The sequence below is a fragment of the Thunnus maccoyii genome, chromosome 24 (assembly GCF_910596095.1).
Source record: "Thunnus maccoyii chromosome 24, fThuMac1.1, whole genome shotgun sequence".
Classification (NCBI taxonomy): Eukaryota; Metazoa; Chordata; class Actinopteri; order Scombriformes; family Scombridae; genus Thunnus; species Thunnus maccoyii.
In genome coordinates, this window is record NC_056556.1 from 19490415 (window position 1) to 19505100 (window position 14686).

Genomic DNA, 14686 nt, shown 5'->3' on the forward strand with positions numbered 1-14686 from the left:
TTGCTATATAATATATGACTAACAGTTGGAAATTGTGAATGAATTGTGAATTTTGCAAACTAAACGATTGATTGAGAAAATAATTGGCAGATTAATCAATAATGAAAATAATCATCTGTTGCAGCCCTATTACCAGACTCCTGATGCTTGCTTAGCTTGTGTAATCCATCACATTATTTTTATGTTATATCGACTTCATAATGAATTTCAAGTAAAAATTGGCTTGAGAAGTCTATACTGTTTACCTCATTGTGATAATATTCAAATTACAGATAACACAGTTACACACTGGTTATCTGTATACATGATGATGTGAGCTGTAAAGTATACAGTACCAGCCAAAAGTTTGGACCAGACAACTTTTGTCTGGTACTGTATATAATTTTTGTTAAAGGGCTATGACATGCAAAACAACCACTGAAATGCTCCATCAAACGTCTGTTTGAGCTCTTTCTTGGATCACCTTTGACCCCCCATACTTACCATAGTTATGTGCACATGGAGTTTACACTCTAGTAGCTGCTGCAACTGACATTTCTGCTGGTTCCATTTTGTTAGTGGTTTAAATAATTTGGTTAAATTGCACTCTGTTGTAAAGCTGTGGCTGCCAGTGTCATAATGTGACATTCTAAAATATTCTAACAGAAAAAAAAACTATAAAAACAAGACCCAGGTTGTTTAAAAAAAATCATTTAAACCAGTGAATTGAGTGTGTGCAATCACATCATGCATACTTCACTCAAGTCCTTAACAATTATATTCAACTTAACAAAAACAGAACTAATTTAAAAAAAAAAAAAAATACAAAATATCTGCCTGTTCTGTGGGGGGATGATTTCACAGTTGATATTCCAATCAATGTTGTAAAACAGAAAAAGTACATTACACTTTTTGTTTTCCAAAGACAGTGGTTACACCTGTTTTCACTCTAATCAAATGTCAAGATCCAAAGAGGAGTATTACACAAGTATTATCACAGTGATGTGTTCACACAGTTTGGGAAATATGATTGTTTACTGTCTCCACCAAGTCAGAGAAGACAATCAACATCAGTTTCTACTCTGTGCATCCAGTGCAGAGGTATGTAGGTGGGAAGGAGGGGAGAAAGAGTTAGCCTAGCCTCTCTAAATACACGTTCAATTAAAAGACACAATGTGACACAGCTGTGGAGTTTTTGAAAGGTGTATCTTGTCCTCAAGTTAGAGTATATTTCAATTCATCCTCTTATTTGATGGTGGGGTAAGACAGCAAACAAGCACATTTCTCAAAGCGTCACTGTTCCTTTAAATGTTGTTCTAATCTCTCACAAGCATGTATCAGTGAGAGATGAGATCAGACCACAGCTTTACACTGATATTCTTTTCCATCATGCTTCAACAGCTTTGGATCTGACTGCAAAGGAAGGACTGATAGGACAGGTATCAGAGGTTTCTGATACCCCCCTGAGTTACAGATTTGACTTGACAATCAGTTTGTCCAGATTGTGCTTGGACTGCTGCAACCGATAAAAACGGCAGTCTGACCACACTGGGATCTGTTATGAAGTCAGACACCTATCTGGGAGTATGTGTTGTCAGTGGATACATGTTCCATTGAAATGACAGGTGTAACCACAGTCAGAGACTAAGTTTGCTGGACTTATGATCACAAGCTACAAAAGCTATCAGTGACCATTGAAAGGTCTGTAGACACTAATATACATTGCCTTCTTGTCTCTACATGTGGATAATAAACTGGGGTTATACTGTACAAAGCCTCTGCAGTGTGAGCTGTCTATTCATACAAGACTAAGTCAGAAATAGACAACACAAAGTGCTTACTGGGGTTTAACCAATCAACTGACTGTATTGGTTGGCACAAGAAGAGCTCTATGTCACACTGCTGAGAACATCATCAGTGACTGGTCTAACATGTGTACATCCTCCAAAACGTGCACAATACGGTATTGTAGTTCCAACCGCACCGATATATAAATACTGTTTTTATTTAGAATCGTCAACACAGGAAGACATGGAAATAAAATGCTTCAAACAATCATGGCAACCTGTGGCCAAAAAACAAACATTCTGAAAATGTCTAAGTGCACTTACACAGCTCTGACAAGATTATAGTCTAACCTGCGGTGTGTGTGTCCCCCACCCCCAACGAAAAAAGGCCCAAAAAACAAAAGAGAAGAACAGCTATTTGATAATGTGCCATTTTGGACCAAATGAGTAACTTTCCAAATGCTTACCTTGATCAAAAATGGACTTGTTAGAATAACCAATGGTTGTGAGTGGAATGGTCAGCGAGAGCTCTTTCTTCAGTGGGGCAAATACAATATTTTGTGGTACAGACTACTCTAAAACTAGATTTTCTGAGTTCAGGGCTACTTAATGTGTTTGTTCAATAAATGGGGTTTATATTGACTTGTTAATGCATCGTCCCAAATTTACAGTTTAATATTAACCCTCCCCCTTTCCCCCCCCCGAGAAGGGAAGCTATCACAACAGGCAGGCATGAAAAATAACCCATTTTAACCTTAAAATAAATAATAAGGAAAATGATCCTCTCTGTACATAGAAAAAAAAAGAAGGGGAGGCTGCAGCACATCCACATAATGTGGATGTGGGGGTGGGTACTTTGATCATGAGGTCTCTGTGCTTACACTGACTGATGTGGGATGATGCAGGCACAGTAGAAGGACTACTAGAGCGCTTAATTGGAACCATTTCTCCTCTGTTATTGTTTACTTGCTTTACCTTGAAACATACTCTGTTCTGTCATTTGTCACCTTTTAGATTGTGTCTGATAAAGGAAGGGCAGGGCAGGGTTTGATGGGCTTTCTGAGAAGGAGTCTGTTTGCAGTGTGTTTGGAGCAGGGGCTCAGAGCATGCCAAACCCTTTGGCATAGGTGATGGCTTTCAGCAGTCTCTCCCTCAGCTTCTCCTTGCTGCTGTACTCAGGCAGCAGCAGGACATTAAAGCAAGTGTGAGACGTCGGTAACCTGCCAAGAAAAACAACAACAACAACAAAAAGCAAAGTCAGTTTTCCGCTGATTGTCTCGACACATACCAGCATCAAACATAAAGCCTTAGATCCTAATCATCCACAGTTTTACCTATCTATGTCTGTCCATGTCAGTGTGAAACTCTTTGAAAAGAAGAATTAATGTTGTGGAAAAAAAATGTAAATTTAAAAACGGAACATTCCAAACCACAACATTCAGTTTCTGATCACACAAAGTCAGAAGGCAACACACAACTCAAATAGTCTGTTGGCACAAATGTCTATATGAAAGCTATAGTTGGATTGCTACAGGAGCAACAACGTAAAAACAGACCCAAATATCAAGAACATAGCATGGTAGGGATTCATATTTTATACCATGATGGAACAATTAGATGAAAAACAAAGGTTGTGACAATTGACAGGTGTTTATTTTGTAGACCTGGGACGATATGCTTATCTCCTAATTTACTACTATCACAATACTTCAATCTGATTGAGGATTGATTCTCAATTCATACTGATTCTTGATTGAATGAATAGAAAAGGGGGGCACTGTTTTTAGTCTCTTGCTCCAGTATACTGTGTTCCAAACCATTCACTGCTGTCCTCAGTCCACTGAAATACAATATGAAACATAACTGGCAGATAAGATAAATGGTCTGCAGCCTTTTTATTTAGGTTAAGTTAGCTGCATTAATGAATGAATGAATTCATCTGAAAGCATCCTACAGTCTCCTGCCTGTATGAGGATAACAAAATGAATGGGAGGCGGAGTGCTCTGCTGCGTTGTTATTAGCGTCATGTCTCCAGCAGTGAAGAGAGCAGCCTCTGAGAGCAGCTGCACCGTTAGCTCCGGGGGGAAAGACATCGTTGTACGAGACGCTGAGCAGGGCGCAGGGTTTTAGAGGTGAAACAGACTGAGCGTCGGTTTGTTTAATGCTGCAGTGTGTGTTGGTCGGCCGGTCTCGTTTGTTACTGCTGGAGTTTGCCACTCCGCTAATGTTAGTCTCCGAGTGACGGCGTAGAAAGTTCACAATATACTTCACCTTCTCACAAAAAGGTTATTATTTAGTCCTTAAATCAAAACATGATTATAAATAAACATGACATAAGATGAACTACAAGATAACTCTGCAGCAAAGGTGGCGGACGGTAATACAACAGCGGATTGCCTTTGAGTTAGATAGGCAGTCAAAACCCTGTGTACATACTTTGCTCATTCTCCACAGAGCTACAGCAGCTGTTTATCTTTAACCCCCAGAGTGCACCTTGTAGTCGGGTGAGATGGAATTCGTTTATGACCAAACTGAGACCACTTCCTCTAAAGGGACTCTGCAGTTGTTTCGGTTGGCACCAGAGTATGATCACTGTGTTCAGATCTGCCCAATGAATTTTTACTAAAGGAGGAAAACCAAGCTGAGTCCCGATCAACTGCTCTAAACTATGCAGGTTAGAGAACACTCTTAAAGAGCAGATAAAGGTTTCCTTCTCATCTCTGAACATGATCTGGCTGTTTGCTCTGTGGTGAATCTCTTGATTTAAACCTGCAATATGACAAAAAGTCTACATGTCCTTTGGATTTATACAATAGTTTATTATAACTATGGTCAACAAAACAATTCTAAATGTACAAATTGAATCTTGAAAACGTGTTAAGTGCTTCCGCATTGTGTTGACGTGTTGTGTTGGATTATTATGTGCAGACAGAGCGAAGGTGCAGGATTATAAAGGTGGAGGCAACTCACCTGTCTGTGTCGGGGCCGTTCTTGGCAATGATCATCTTCAGCTTGCCCAGCCCACCCACAGGTGCTCTGTCAGTGCCGGTGGTGAACTGCAGGAAGAGGCGCTTCTGCTCCTCACCGAATGAGTGCAATGTCTCCCAAAACTCTCTACACCGATGCAAAATACACAGACACAACAGTCAGAATATGTGCAGTGTTAACATTCCAAATTCAATCAATACAATGTAACTGGTAACTTAAAAACACACCCCTTCATCCTGACTACATTATTTTCACCATTATCCTGATAGTCAAGGTCAAGTCAGTCAAGTTTGCATTCAAACCATATTCATTACTTGTAGGTACATACTGTACTTGCAGACACACTCACTCTCACACAAACCCTTTTTTTCTTACTTGATGATTCGAGAATCTCTGTTGTACCCTCCATCATATTCCGTTGTTTCTTCAAGTGCTAGGAAGTCGAGGTTCTGCAGGACGCGAGGAAGACAAAACACGGATGGAAGTTAGGCAAATATAAATGACTTGCTAACGTACTCAAGTGGTGTGCTGGCGAATCTCACCCTGCTTCCACAGATCAGGAGCTCGATTTCCTCTGGTCTGAACAGGTATTTGAGCGGTGACTCGTTGGTGACCATGTGGAAGCCTCTCCTGAATGCTTTGAACTGCTTCTCCACACTTTTGTTCAGCATGTACTCTGCATACTGAGCCACAAACTCCTGCACAGACACACACAGGGGACAAGGACAACAAGGACAGTTACTATTTACTGTCAAAATTCTGAAGCCTTTAAAAAGGGGCCAGCTCATCCACACTACTAGTGGTATCCAGCCATCCAGATAATTTGGGGTTATTTTGACAGCCCTATACAGCATAAATGAATGTAATTTCATTTGTGGTCCCAACGGATTTGAAAAACTCCTCAGCAAGGTGCCTTTCCAGAAACAACGTTAAAAAGCTGTGACTGGAAGGTCTTGATGGCGGCTTCCTTCTATCTATGAACACAAGTAGAGTCAATAAATCCCCACGTCACTGTGCTGGAAAGCATTTAAATCAATGAAATATTAATAAAACCCGTCTGCCTAATTTTGCATCTCCAACAAAATGATCATACAAATGTATCCACTGTATTACCAGCCTTAGATTATATCACATACATTATGATATTGTCGATAAAAGCCAATCAATCATCAATCAACTGTTATTTATATAGCGCCAAATAACAACAAAAGTCATCTCAGGGCACTTTTCACACAGAGCAGGTCTAGACTGTACTCTTTCATTTACAGAGACCCAACAATTCCCCCATGAGCAAGCACTTGGCGACAGCGGTAAGGAAAAACTCCCCTTTAATGGGCAGAAACCAGCTCTAGGTGGGCGGCCATCTGCCTTGACTGGTTGGGTCAAGGCAGATGGCAATGAAGCTGAAAGAGGTGATATCCAACATCTTGTGTGTCATAGTCAAGCAAGATACAAGAATTGGCCTGCCACACTGAAAACATTTGTAACATAGTACAATACAATATTAACAGAGATAAGTATCAGTCTAGCAAAAAAACTGCATTGAGGCTGAAGCTAGCGCTGCAACTAAGGATTATTTACATTATCAAGTAATAGATTCGTTGTTTGATCTATAAAATGTCAGAAAATGGTGAAAAATGTGGATCACTATTTGGCAAAGCCCCAGATAACATCCTGAAATGTCTTGTTTTGTCCACCACCCAAATCAGTTTACTGTCATAGAGGACATAAAATCTCCACATTTAAGAAGCTGGAAGCAGAGAATTAGGACATTTTCTTATAAAAATGACTCAAAAAACAATTAATCAATCATCAAAATAGTTGGTGGTCAATTTAGTAGTTGGCAACTAATCGATTAATCGACTAATTGTTGCAGCTCTAGCTGAATCCTGCTCACAACATGGATCCTGTTAACAAGACCTAGGATCCAAACTCATCTCAAGGCAAGACCTGGAGGTGAGTTAATAATTCTTGTCATATCTATTAAACATTGGCAGTTCTGTATGTTAGTATTGTTTCACTGCAGTGAGAATTCAATGGAAAAGCTTCATGCTTTCTGTTGGGCTCACCTTTCTGTTTTCATTTGTGACTGGAATCTTGTCCCCGTTTTCCCTTAAATCGTACATGAGTGGGTTCCCAAACAGGTCTGTCTGTGAAATCTGGAAAGTGATCATCATGTCCTCCTCCACACTGCCCTCGTACTCAAGCAGCTCCTTCAGACTCTGGTACAGAACCTTTCCAACACAGTCAGGCAAAGTCAAATCTCATAATTGGCACTGCTCACATGTGACAAACATGAATGTTCCTAAAAGTAAACTTCCATCTCTAAAGACTGTATTTGTTACATGGCGACATGAACTATACAGCTAAAGAGCAATCCAAACATTTGCTGAGGTAGATCTTACCGGGTTGGCATCAGCTAGATCCCTAAAAGTTCCTTTCTTGCCCATCAGCTTCCTGTAGACCACCATAGGAAAGTGGACATCCAGGATACAGTTGTTATAGATGGCCAGACCAAGAACAATGCCGATCAGAGTGTACTGGCCCTCATTTTCAAATGATGACGCGTTGAACCAAAACAGTTTGGTGCGCTCGTCATATGTGAACATGCCTGCAGGAGTAAAAAAAAAAAAAAAAAAGACACAAAAAAAAAAACAGTGTCATCAAAATATTAATTACGTGAATCCAGTGGTGAACCCTGGCCCTGGGTCTTCAACAGGACCACATGGCAATAAAAAAAATAGTAATAAAAATAATAGCCAGAGCACTGTCACAAGGAAGTTCAGCATATTAAAGGTTTCTTTGCCCTAACTGACTTAACAACACATAAAAGTGCTTCTGGGAAACCATTCACACATGGCTGGCTATCATAACATCACATGTAAATGACTAGGCCTATATTATTTTGTGAAAATAAATGAAACAAGCAAATCACATTGACGTATCTCATATATTTGTTTAACTGGAACGAAAGTAAAATATCTACAATAATCAGCTACTGTTTGACAACTGAAGATGGATCCAATGCTAATCCAATGTTTTTGTGTTTGTTTGAGCTCAGACATACTTGAATTTCAATATAGATTTAATGGCAGCAATGCAATCCAAACAAATTAAATGTAGGTATCAGATGTCTCATACTGACCAGCCAACTCCTCCTAAGGTGAAATGAGAAAGGCACAAGCTCTTTGTAATCTATGCTCAGCCATCTTTCACTGGCCTTAATGAAGTCATTTATTGCCATTTCATGTCCAATAAAACTAGAGATAAACTATAAACTAGAGATGCAAAGTTTTACAGCAGGTAGGTTGTAGCTTTACAGTATACTTCTTACAACTTGCAGTAAACACAGAAAACTGTGATTATCAAATGATAAAACTCATTTGTTTATTTCTCACTGTGTCTTGACTGCAGGTAAGTTATAGGAAAATGAGATGAAAATGACATATGTATCCATTTCATACTGACTTCTGTGCCTGAACACTGCAGCGCCCAAAATAAATTCAAACACAGCAAAAATTAGGACACAAAATTGAACAAAAGTCAATCTAAAATCAGAGATACAGGTTTTAACTATACAAATGTCCACAGACTGACAATGCTCACACTGAGACCAGTTAACAACTCCTGCCTGTTAAGCAATCAACAACTTCTGCTTCCTTATGGCAAGTGAAAGTTCAAGTTTGGAGTGAAAGTGAAAGTAAAAGTTTGGAAATAACATCTATTTTCAGAAATATCTTCAACCAAATATACCGAAGTGTCCCTGACAAATTTTCCCCAGAGTAAGGCAACAAGTAAATTCATTTTTCTTATTCAGCAGACAAATGGAACTTATTGGGTTAATGAGTTACAATAGTGTCAAGAATAATATAATATTTCTTATAGTTCTAGTTAAGGTGTATTGGTGAACAATTGAAAACAATTTCATAGATAAGAAAAAGCAGGAAGCAGGCATGCATTAGTCATAAGCATCAGCCCAGACTGGTGATTTAGTTTAGACTTTAAACTACTTTCATACTATAAATCACTCAACATGAAAAAGTAAATGCTCAAGGTTAAAGATATAACCCTAACTGTCCGTTGTAAATATTAATTTGATTTTCAGGATAGAGCCAGGTTTTAACATTGTTTGAACCTGCAACACAACAGCCTTTTATGAATGAATTGTTGCAGCCACTGTCTGCTGTTGGTGTTTTTGATTTATCAAAGCTTCAAAGGCGGGTCCTACTCATGCGGTTAGCTCTGCAATATTAAACCCAGTTTGTGTTCTCTTACCAATATCTGGGTTGAAGATCTCCTCCACCACCAGCTGAAAGAACTCTTTGGAAACACCTCCTTCATCTACACCTTGCTCTCCCTCAAACTCCACATACAGCTGCTTCTTCAAGTCTGCAGGATTCTCCATTGCGATCATTTCCAGCTACAGAGACATAGATTGCTTTGTTAATAAACTGTGATGTGTCCCAAAAATGACTTAAGACAGGAACATCAAATTGTATGTATTGCAGTGGCATTTGGTCACACATACCCTGACCAGAGCATCGTCGATGATGTGATCTCGGCGCACTTTCAGCCTCAGGTAGGGGTTGAGCTGCTGACCCTGCACCAAGCTGTAGAGCACTGTAATACGCCGCTCACTGTACATGCGGATGCGGTTGTCATAGTACAGACCCAGGTTCTTGGTGACGGCATTAAGGATGAAGGGGCAGGTCATAAAGGAGAACTTGTTCTCAGTTTCAACCTTAAAGAAAGTGTAGTCCTTGTCCATCTCCAGCACCTCGTTCAGAGGCTCATTGACGAATTCCTCAAACGGAATGAGCGGCCGCCGGCAGTCGTTAGTGCGGATCCCCAACTCTGTCTCCAGCGGGTCCACCCGAGGGCCCTTCTTGTTTCGCCGCTCCTCGCCAAGCAGCTCCTGCAAGGTGAGCTCACTGGACTCTGGAATGGGCTCCTCGTCCTCTTCCTCGTTGTGTTCCATATCGAGGTCGCCACCCAGCACATTTGCATAGTAGACGATCTTCAAGCACTTGGTGGCTGCCACCACGGCGTCATCATCGTTGACCAAATTGCGGCTGTTGAACTCGTTACTGATCACCTTGTAAGTGATGAGCTGCTGGAAGGTCTCTACCATGCGCCGGATCTGCTCGGCACTGTAGTGTGACCACAGACGAGCCAGTTTGGCCTGAGCTGCCAGGGGGAGTTTGCTCATGGCCTTGCAGAACTGTGGGAGGGCGATCTCCAGGTACTCTGGGCTGTGGAGGTTGCTGTTTTCCATCACTATAACAAACAGGTTCAGGTAGTTTGGGTCTCGTGAATACACATTGTGGTACGTCAGGTCGCACTCTACATTGGGTGAGAGGTAGACCAGTGCATTCAGGAAGGCGGCTTCTATCTTCTCATTGGACAGCAGCCGCTCGTAAACCCGCCGCACGGCTTCAATGTCCACCGACACCTCATCAGGGGCGAGCTTTTGGACATCGTTTTCCCCTGAGGATCCTTCTCCGAGCCGTGATGATGAAGAGGAGGCAGGGGAGTCCTCTTCCATAGCTGTAGCAGAGCAGGCGGCTGCCTCCTTCTCATCCTCATCCTTGTCCTCATCCTTACCTTGGAGAGACTTGAGCTCCTCCTTGGTGTGAGGTTTGGACCTCCGGAAGCTTTGAACCAGACCCTCAGCACTGGAGAATACCCGCCCTATTACTCTGATCAGAGGCGAGTAATCCTCCTTCTCTCCACAGATGTCCAAGATCTCATACACTTTCTCCTCTGTCAGGTAATTTACATCTACACACGGAATCAGACATTACATGGTTAAAAAATAAAGAAAAACAAAACTGATTCAACTAAAAGATTATACTCCCCACAATAATCAACTGCATGGGACTAACGTGTAAATCCTGCATGTCTGGCATCAACTCACCTTTGAAATTGTCTCGTACAGAGTGGACATCTTTATGGTTCATTTTCCTATTGCTGCAGGCTGAGTTGCTGTGAGCACTGCTCTCTAGATAGGCTGAAGCAGTGCCTTTCTTCGAGGGGTGGGGGTCACATAGCTTTGCATTGACCTTGTAGAGCTCCAGGGCTTTGACCGCCGCTGCATTGTTATCCATGCGGTTGAAGCCGACTGATGAGGCACACCATGAGTTGGAGCACGACTCATTCCCACAGCCCTCGGTTAACTGGTGGTAATAGCGCTCTATTAGATGTTTGGCAGCTGCTCGCTTCCTGCGTTCAGAAGTAAGGCACAACAGGTTAGAAGTGCATGAATTCAATGTATTCATCATAACAGCAATTAGTGCCAATGTTCACATCTTGGGACGGATGATACGATTCCCATGTTTATGAGTTGCAAGCGTTCATGTCATCAAACACCTTAAGATGATTGAATGACTGCAGAGTTGGTCATGTGGGGGTTAAAACTGCATTTAAAATACCACAATGTCCATTCAATTTGCATTGAATAATGGACTTTGGCTGAAATGAGTCACACATGTTTGTTTGCATTTCCAGGAACTTCCATTAAGCACAAAGTTTGTTAATCCTAATTATAATTCTGATGTTGGTGTGAACATTACAGGCTAAACCCACATCTAATTGCCTTCTGAATCTGTAGATTACTTGTTTGCTGACCATTTGACCATTTGTTTATTAAGGAACTGTGACCAAGACAGGTACTGAATGTACATTTTACAGTTGAAAAATAAATAAATAAACTTATTTGCTGGACAAACTATGAGATGGAGACACTTTCAAAATTACATCAATAATATCTTTCATATTTCTGTACTGCAATTTCTTGTTACTTACTGGGCATCATACATGCCCATGTCCGATAACAATATATCTGCAATAATCAAACACTGGCCAATATTATAGGTAAGCCTCAATCAATTTTATGTACTGAATTATGTTCCATGCACAATTCCAACAATCTTCAAATAGTGTTATTTAAATAGCCACTGCTACTTAGGGCTGAGCACTGCAACAGGATCAATTCAGAAGAAGATAACATGCATCTTTGTACTCTGTGCAAAAAGTATTATTGTAAAGGCTTATCACTAGGATTCACTATGTGCATATTGTAAAATTGTTATGACAACCACAATTATGGCAATAAAGGGAAGAATAGAAAACAAGAAGTGAGAACAGACAAAAATAAAAGTAATCTGAGCTACTGGTGTGGATGCGCAGCTTGTATCACATGCTAACAAACACATCTAGTATGTTGAGAGTTTGACTTACATTCGGCTTGCTTCTGGGTTTTCTATTTCAGGCTCCTCGTATTCTCTAATTGAACAACAAACAATAAGGATAAGAAGTACAGCAGAGGTCACGATGTGCTGCATTGACATGAGAATTACAACAAACACTGTAGGCTCCGGTGTTGGGTCCCAGTAGGGACTCGGGCAAGATCAGAGCATATTTTCATTCAGTTTTAGACACTGTAGATGCTTTACAGGGGGAAGGGGCATGACATGCTGGCTAAAAAGCAACATCAGAGCCGGTGTCTTGTACATGCAACTACATTATCCACACAGTTATTAGGGTCACAGTAAGTGCACTTTGCTAAATGTGTAGCCATGGTTAATTATTCACTATTATAATAAGCTTAAAACCAAATCCTACACCCCAATCTTGCAGAGGCAACAGGGCCAGCCAGCAGGAGAAATGTCAGGGACATGCAGATCCTGACGCTAATATAGCAAATGCTAGCTCACCCGCTGGCCTTATTTTAATTATTATTCATGGAGAACTGACATTTCCAAAGTAGCTTTAGTTACAATTTTCGGGTTTTTAATAAATCAGCCAATGCTTTCTGTGAACTCCTACATAAATGTATTCATAAAAACAACAGAGCAGTAGCATCCAGCAGCTAACAGTACGAGCTAACAAGCTACCCCTCTCATCCGCGGCTCTCTCCTGTCGGCGGGCCTACCTGAAGGCTCCTCCGGCGGGGCGAGGCTCGGCCTGTGGCGGCGCACACTCACGGTCCTCCTTCTCGTCGGGATTCATACGAGACTTTATCCTCAGTTGTTTGTTATTCTATTGCTGTTTGTGAATGTATCAAGTCCTCCACAGGATGAGTACAACTTGAGCAGCACGGTGATTTAAATCTAAACGGGCAGCGACGAAGGATTTTCTGTTAAAAACTTCATTCACGGCCTTCCGACTGCAGGCTCTTCCCTCTGCCGGAGGTCTGCGGCCATCTTGACTTCACCATCAGCCCACGTCCCCACAATGCACTGCGGTGTAGCGCCAAGTCCTGCCGGAGTGGATCATAATGAAACTGGATCTGGATTCATCCTTCTCATCACACCATGCATGTGTCACACCTGCTGACATACCTGCTGTTATCAGAAGAACTTTTACAAAGTTTAAATCACATCGCTTATCTTTTCTTATATTGCTTCTATTCAAGATGTTTACATTCACTCCGGTTATACAAGTACACGTGTGGAATACTTTGGCTGGGACATTTCATTATAGTAAAAACAGTAAATAAATATAAAGACAGAATAAGTGACTTTAAAGCCTATAGAAAATCATTATACAGACAGCAGTTTTTGCACAAAGTCTGGAATATTGCACAGATGTTAGACTGCACTTTGTGTGTGTCTGTGTGGTGTGTGTATATGTAGGGATAATGTCTGTCTGTGTGTGTGTGTGTGTGTGTGTGTGTGTGTGTGTGTGTATGCTGTTTCTTTGCTCTGACCTGCCAAGGGACTACAGATGCGAATTAGCTTGAAGCTATAATCAGGTACGGTATATCCAACAACAACATTTATGTTTGATTAAATAAATAATGAATAAATAAATACATTAAACATTAAACCATATGATAAACAGTAAAGGTGCAGTGATGAAACAATACAATGAACTACTTGTTACACATTTGCCTACGATCTTTTTCTTTTCAATATGAACTGTCCATGAAGGTCATGCAGGGCTGAATTAACCATATTAGGAACCAAAGCATAATTATTGACCGTATTGACCCCTATTCTTCCCTTTCTCTGTGCATTGCCTTTGCAGTACATAGCTGTATCATCATATACAGAATGTTCACCAGTTCACCAGGGCAAACATCAGTTGACTTCTTCTCAGGCATTGCCCCTTCTATTCTCCTTCAAGCCACTTTAAAACACTGAATAATAGAGAGACTAGAGATGCCAACAGAATTCTAGACATGATGGGCTGTTGACATATCTACTCTGGATCCTCTCCTGGGTCATTGTGGCATACCAACCTGTTGTTGTCGTTCACTTCCTCTGTCACATGCCATTAGCATCTGACTGCCGTGCTCGCCACACAATACTATTAAGTGTTTAAAGCTAGTGTATCCAGCTCCAGGCAGAGATAAATTATGGTAATTCAGCACATAGTAAGTACCTCTTGTTACTCACATTTCTGCACAACTGTATCTCCTGCCTCACAAATGTAGCACAACCATCTTCTGGACCTACTTGCCTTTGTCATATCATACCCTCTGTGGTGTGAAGAAACCACTTTTAAACCAGATGTCTAATTAAGACATAAAACAGATCTGGAGTATTCTCCATTTATTAATACATTGCTTGAACTGACCACTGGCAATAAGACTGTAAGAATAGGATAAAAAGCATGAATAGAGTTGATCAATGCATTATTGTGAGGCTCACACACACTTTGAGCCAAGTGATATTTTCATGTTGATTATTTTTGGCAATATGGCCTTATGTGAAATACAATTTGGAGTATAAAAATGCCAAGAATACATTTAAGGTCATGTTGAAATAGTGTAGCTGTTTGCCCAGCAGAGAGCACTACAGACTATATAAAACACTGCATAAGTGTGCATCACAATTGAAGAGCCAGTTTATTGTTAGCTATAAAATATACAACATATCTAAATTAATGTTAAATATGAATAATGACAAAGTCTTGATCAGGAGATA

General features: G+C 40.7%; 1 protein-coding gene across 1 annotated transcript; it reads right to left on the minus strand.

The window, feature by feature from the left end:
• Positions 1-674: 674 nt before the first annotated feature.
• On the minus strand, positions 675-12994 carry LOC121892101 (ubiquitin-protein ligase E3A). The gene is made up of 11 exons (XM_042404916.1): positions 12688-12994; positions 11994-12038; positions 10672-10976; positions 9283-10535; positions 9030-9174; positions 7160-7365; positions 6824-6988; positions 5297-5452; positions 5130-5203; positions 4737-4880; positions 675-2986 (listed from the first exon to the last, which is right to left on the minus strand). The coding sequence occupies exons 1-11, from the start codon at positions 12762-12764 to the stop codon at positions 2866-2868; spliced, it is 2691 nt and encodes an 896-aa protein (XP_042260850.1). The 5' UTR covers positions 12765-12994; the 3' UTR covers positions 675-2865.
• Between the last annotated feature and the right edge of the window lie 1692 nt (positions 12995-14686).

What these genes read in the sequence shown, in the direction of transcription:
- LOC121892101 (XM_042404916.1), bottom strand. Translation starts at nt 12,764, where the DNA reads ATGAATCCCGACGAGAAGGAGGACCGTGAGTGTGCGCCGCCACAGGCC. An exon ending in CCCGCCGGAGGAGCCTTCAG is followed by an intron (nt 12,039 to 12,687) that starts GTAGGCCCGCCG and finishes TTGTTCAATTAG; the next exon opens with AGAATACGAGGAGCCTGAAA. An exon ending in TGTACGAGACAATTTCAAAG is followed by an intron (nt 10,536 to 10,671) that starts GTGAGTTGATGC and finishes TTCCGTGTGTAG; the next exon opens with ATGTAAATTACCTGACAGAG.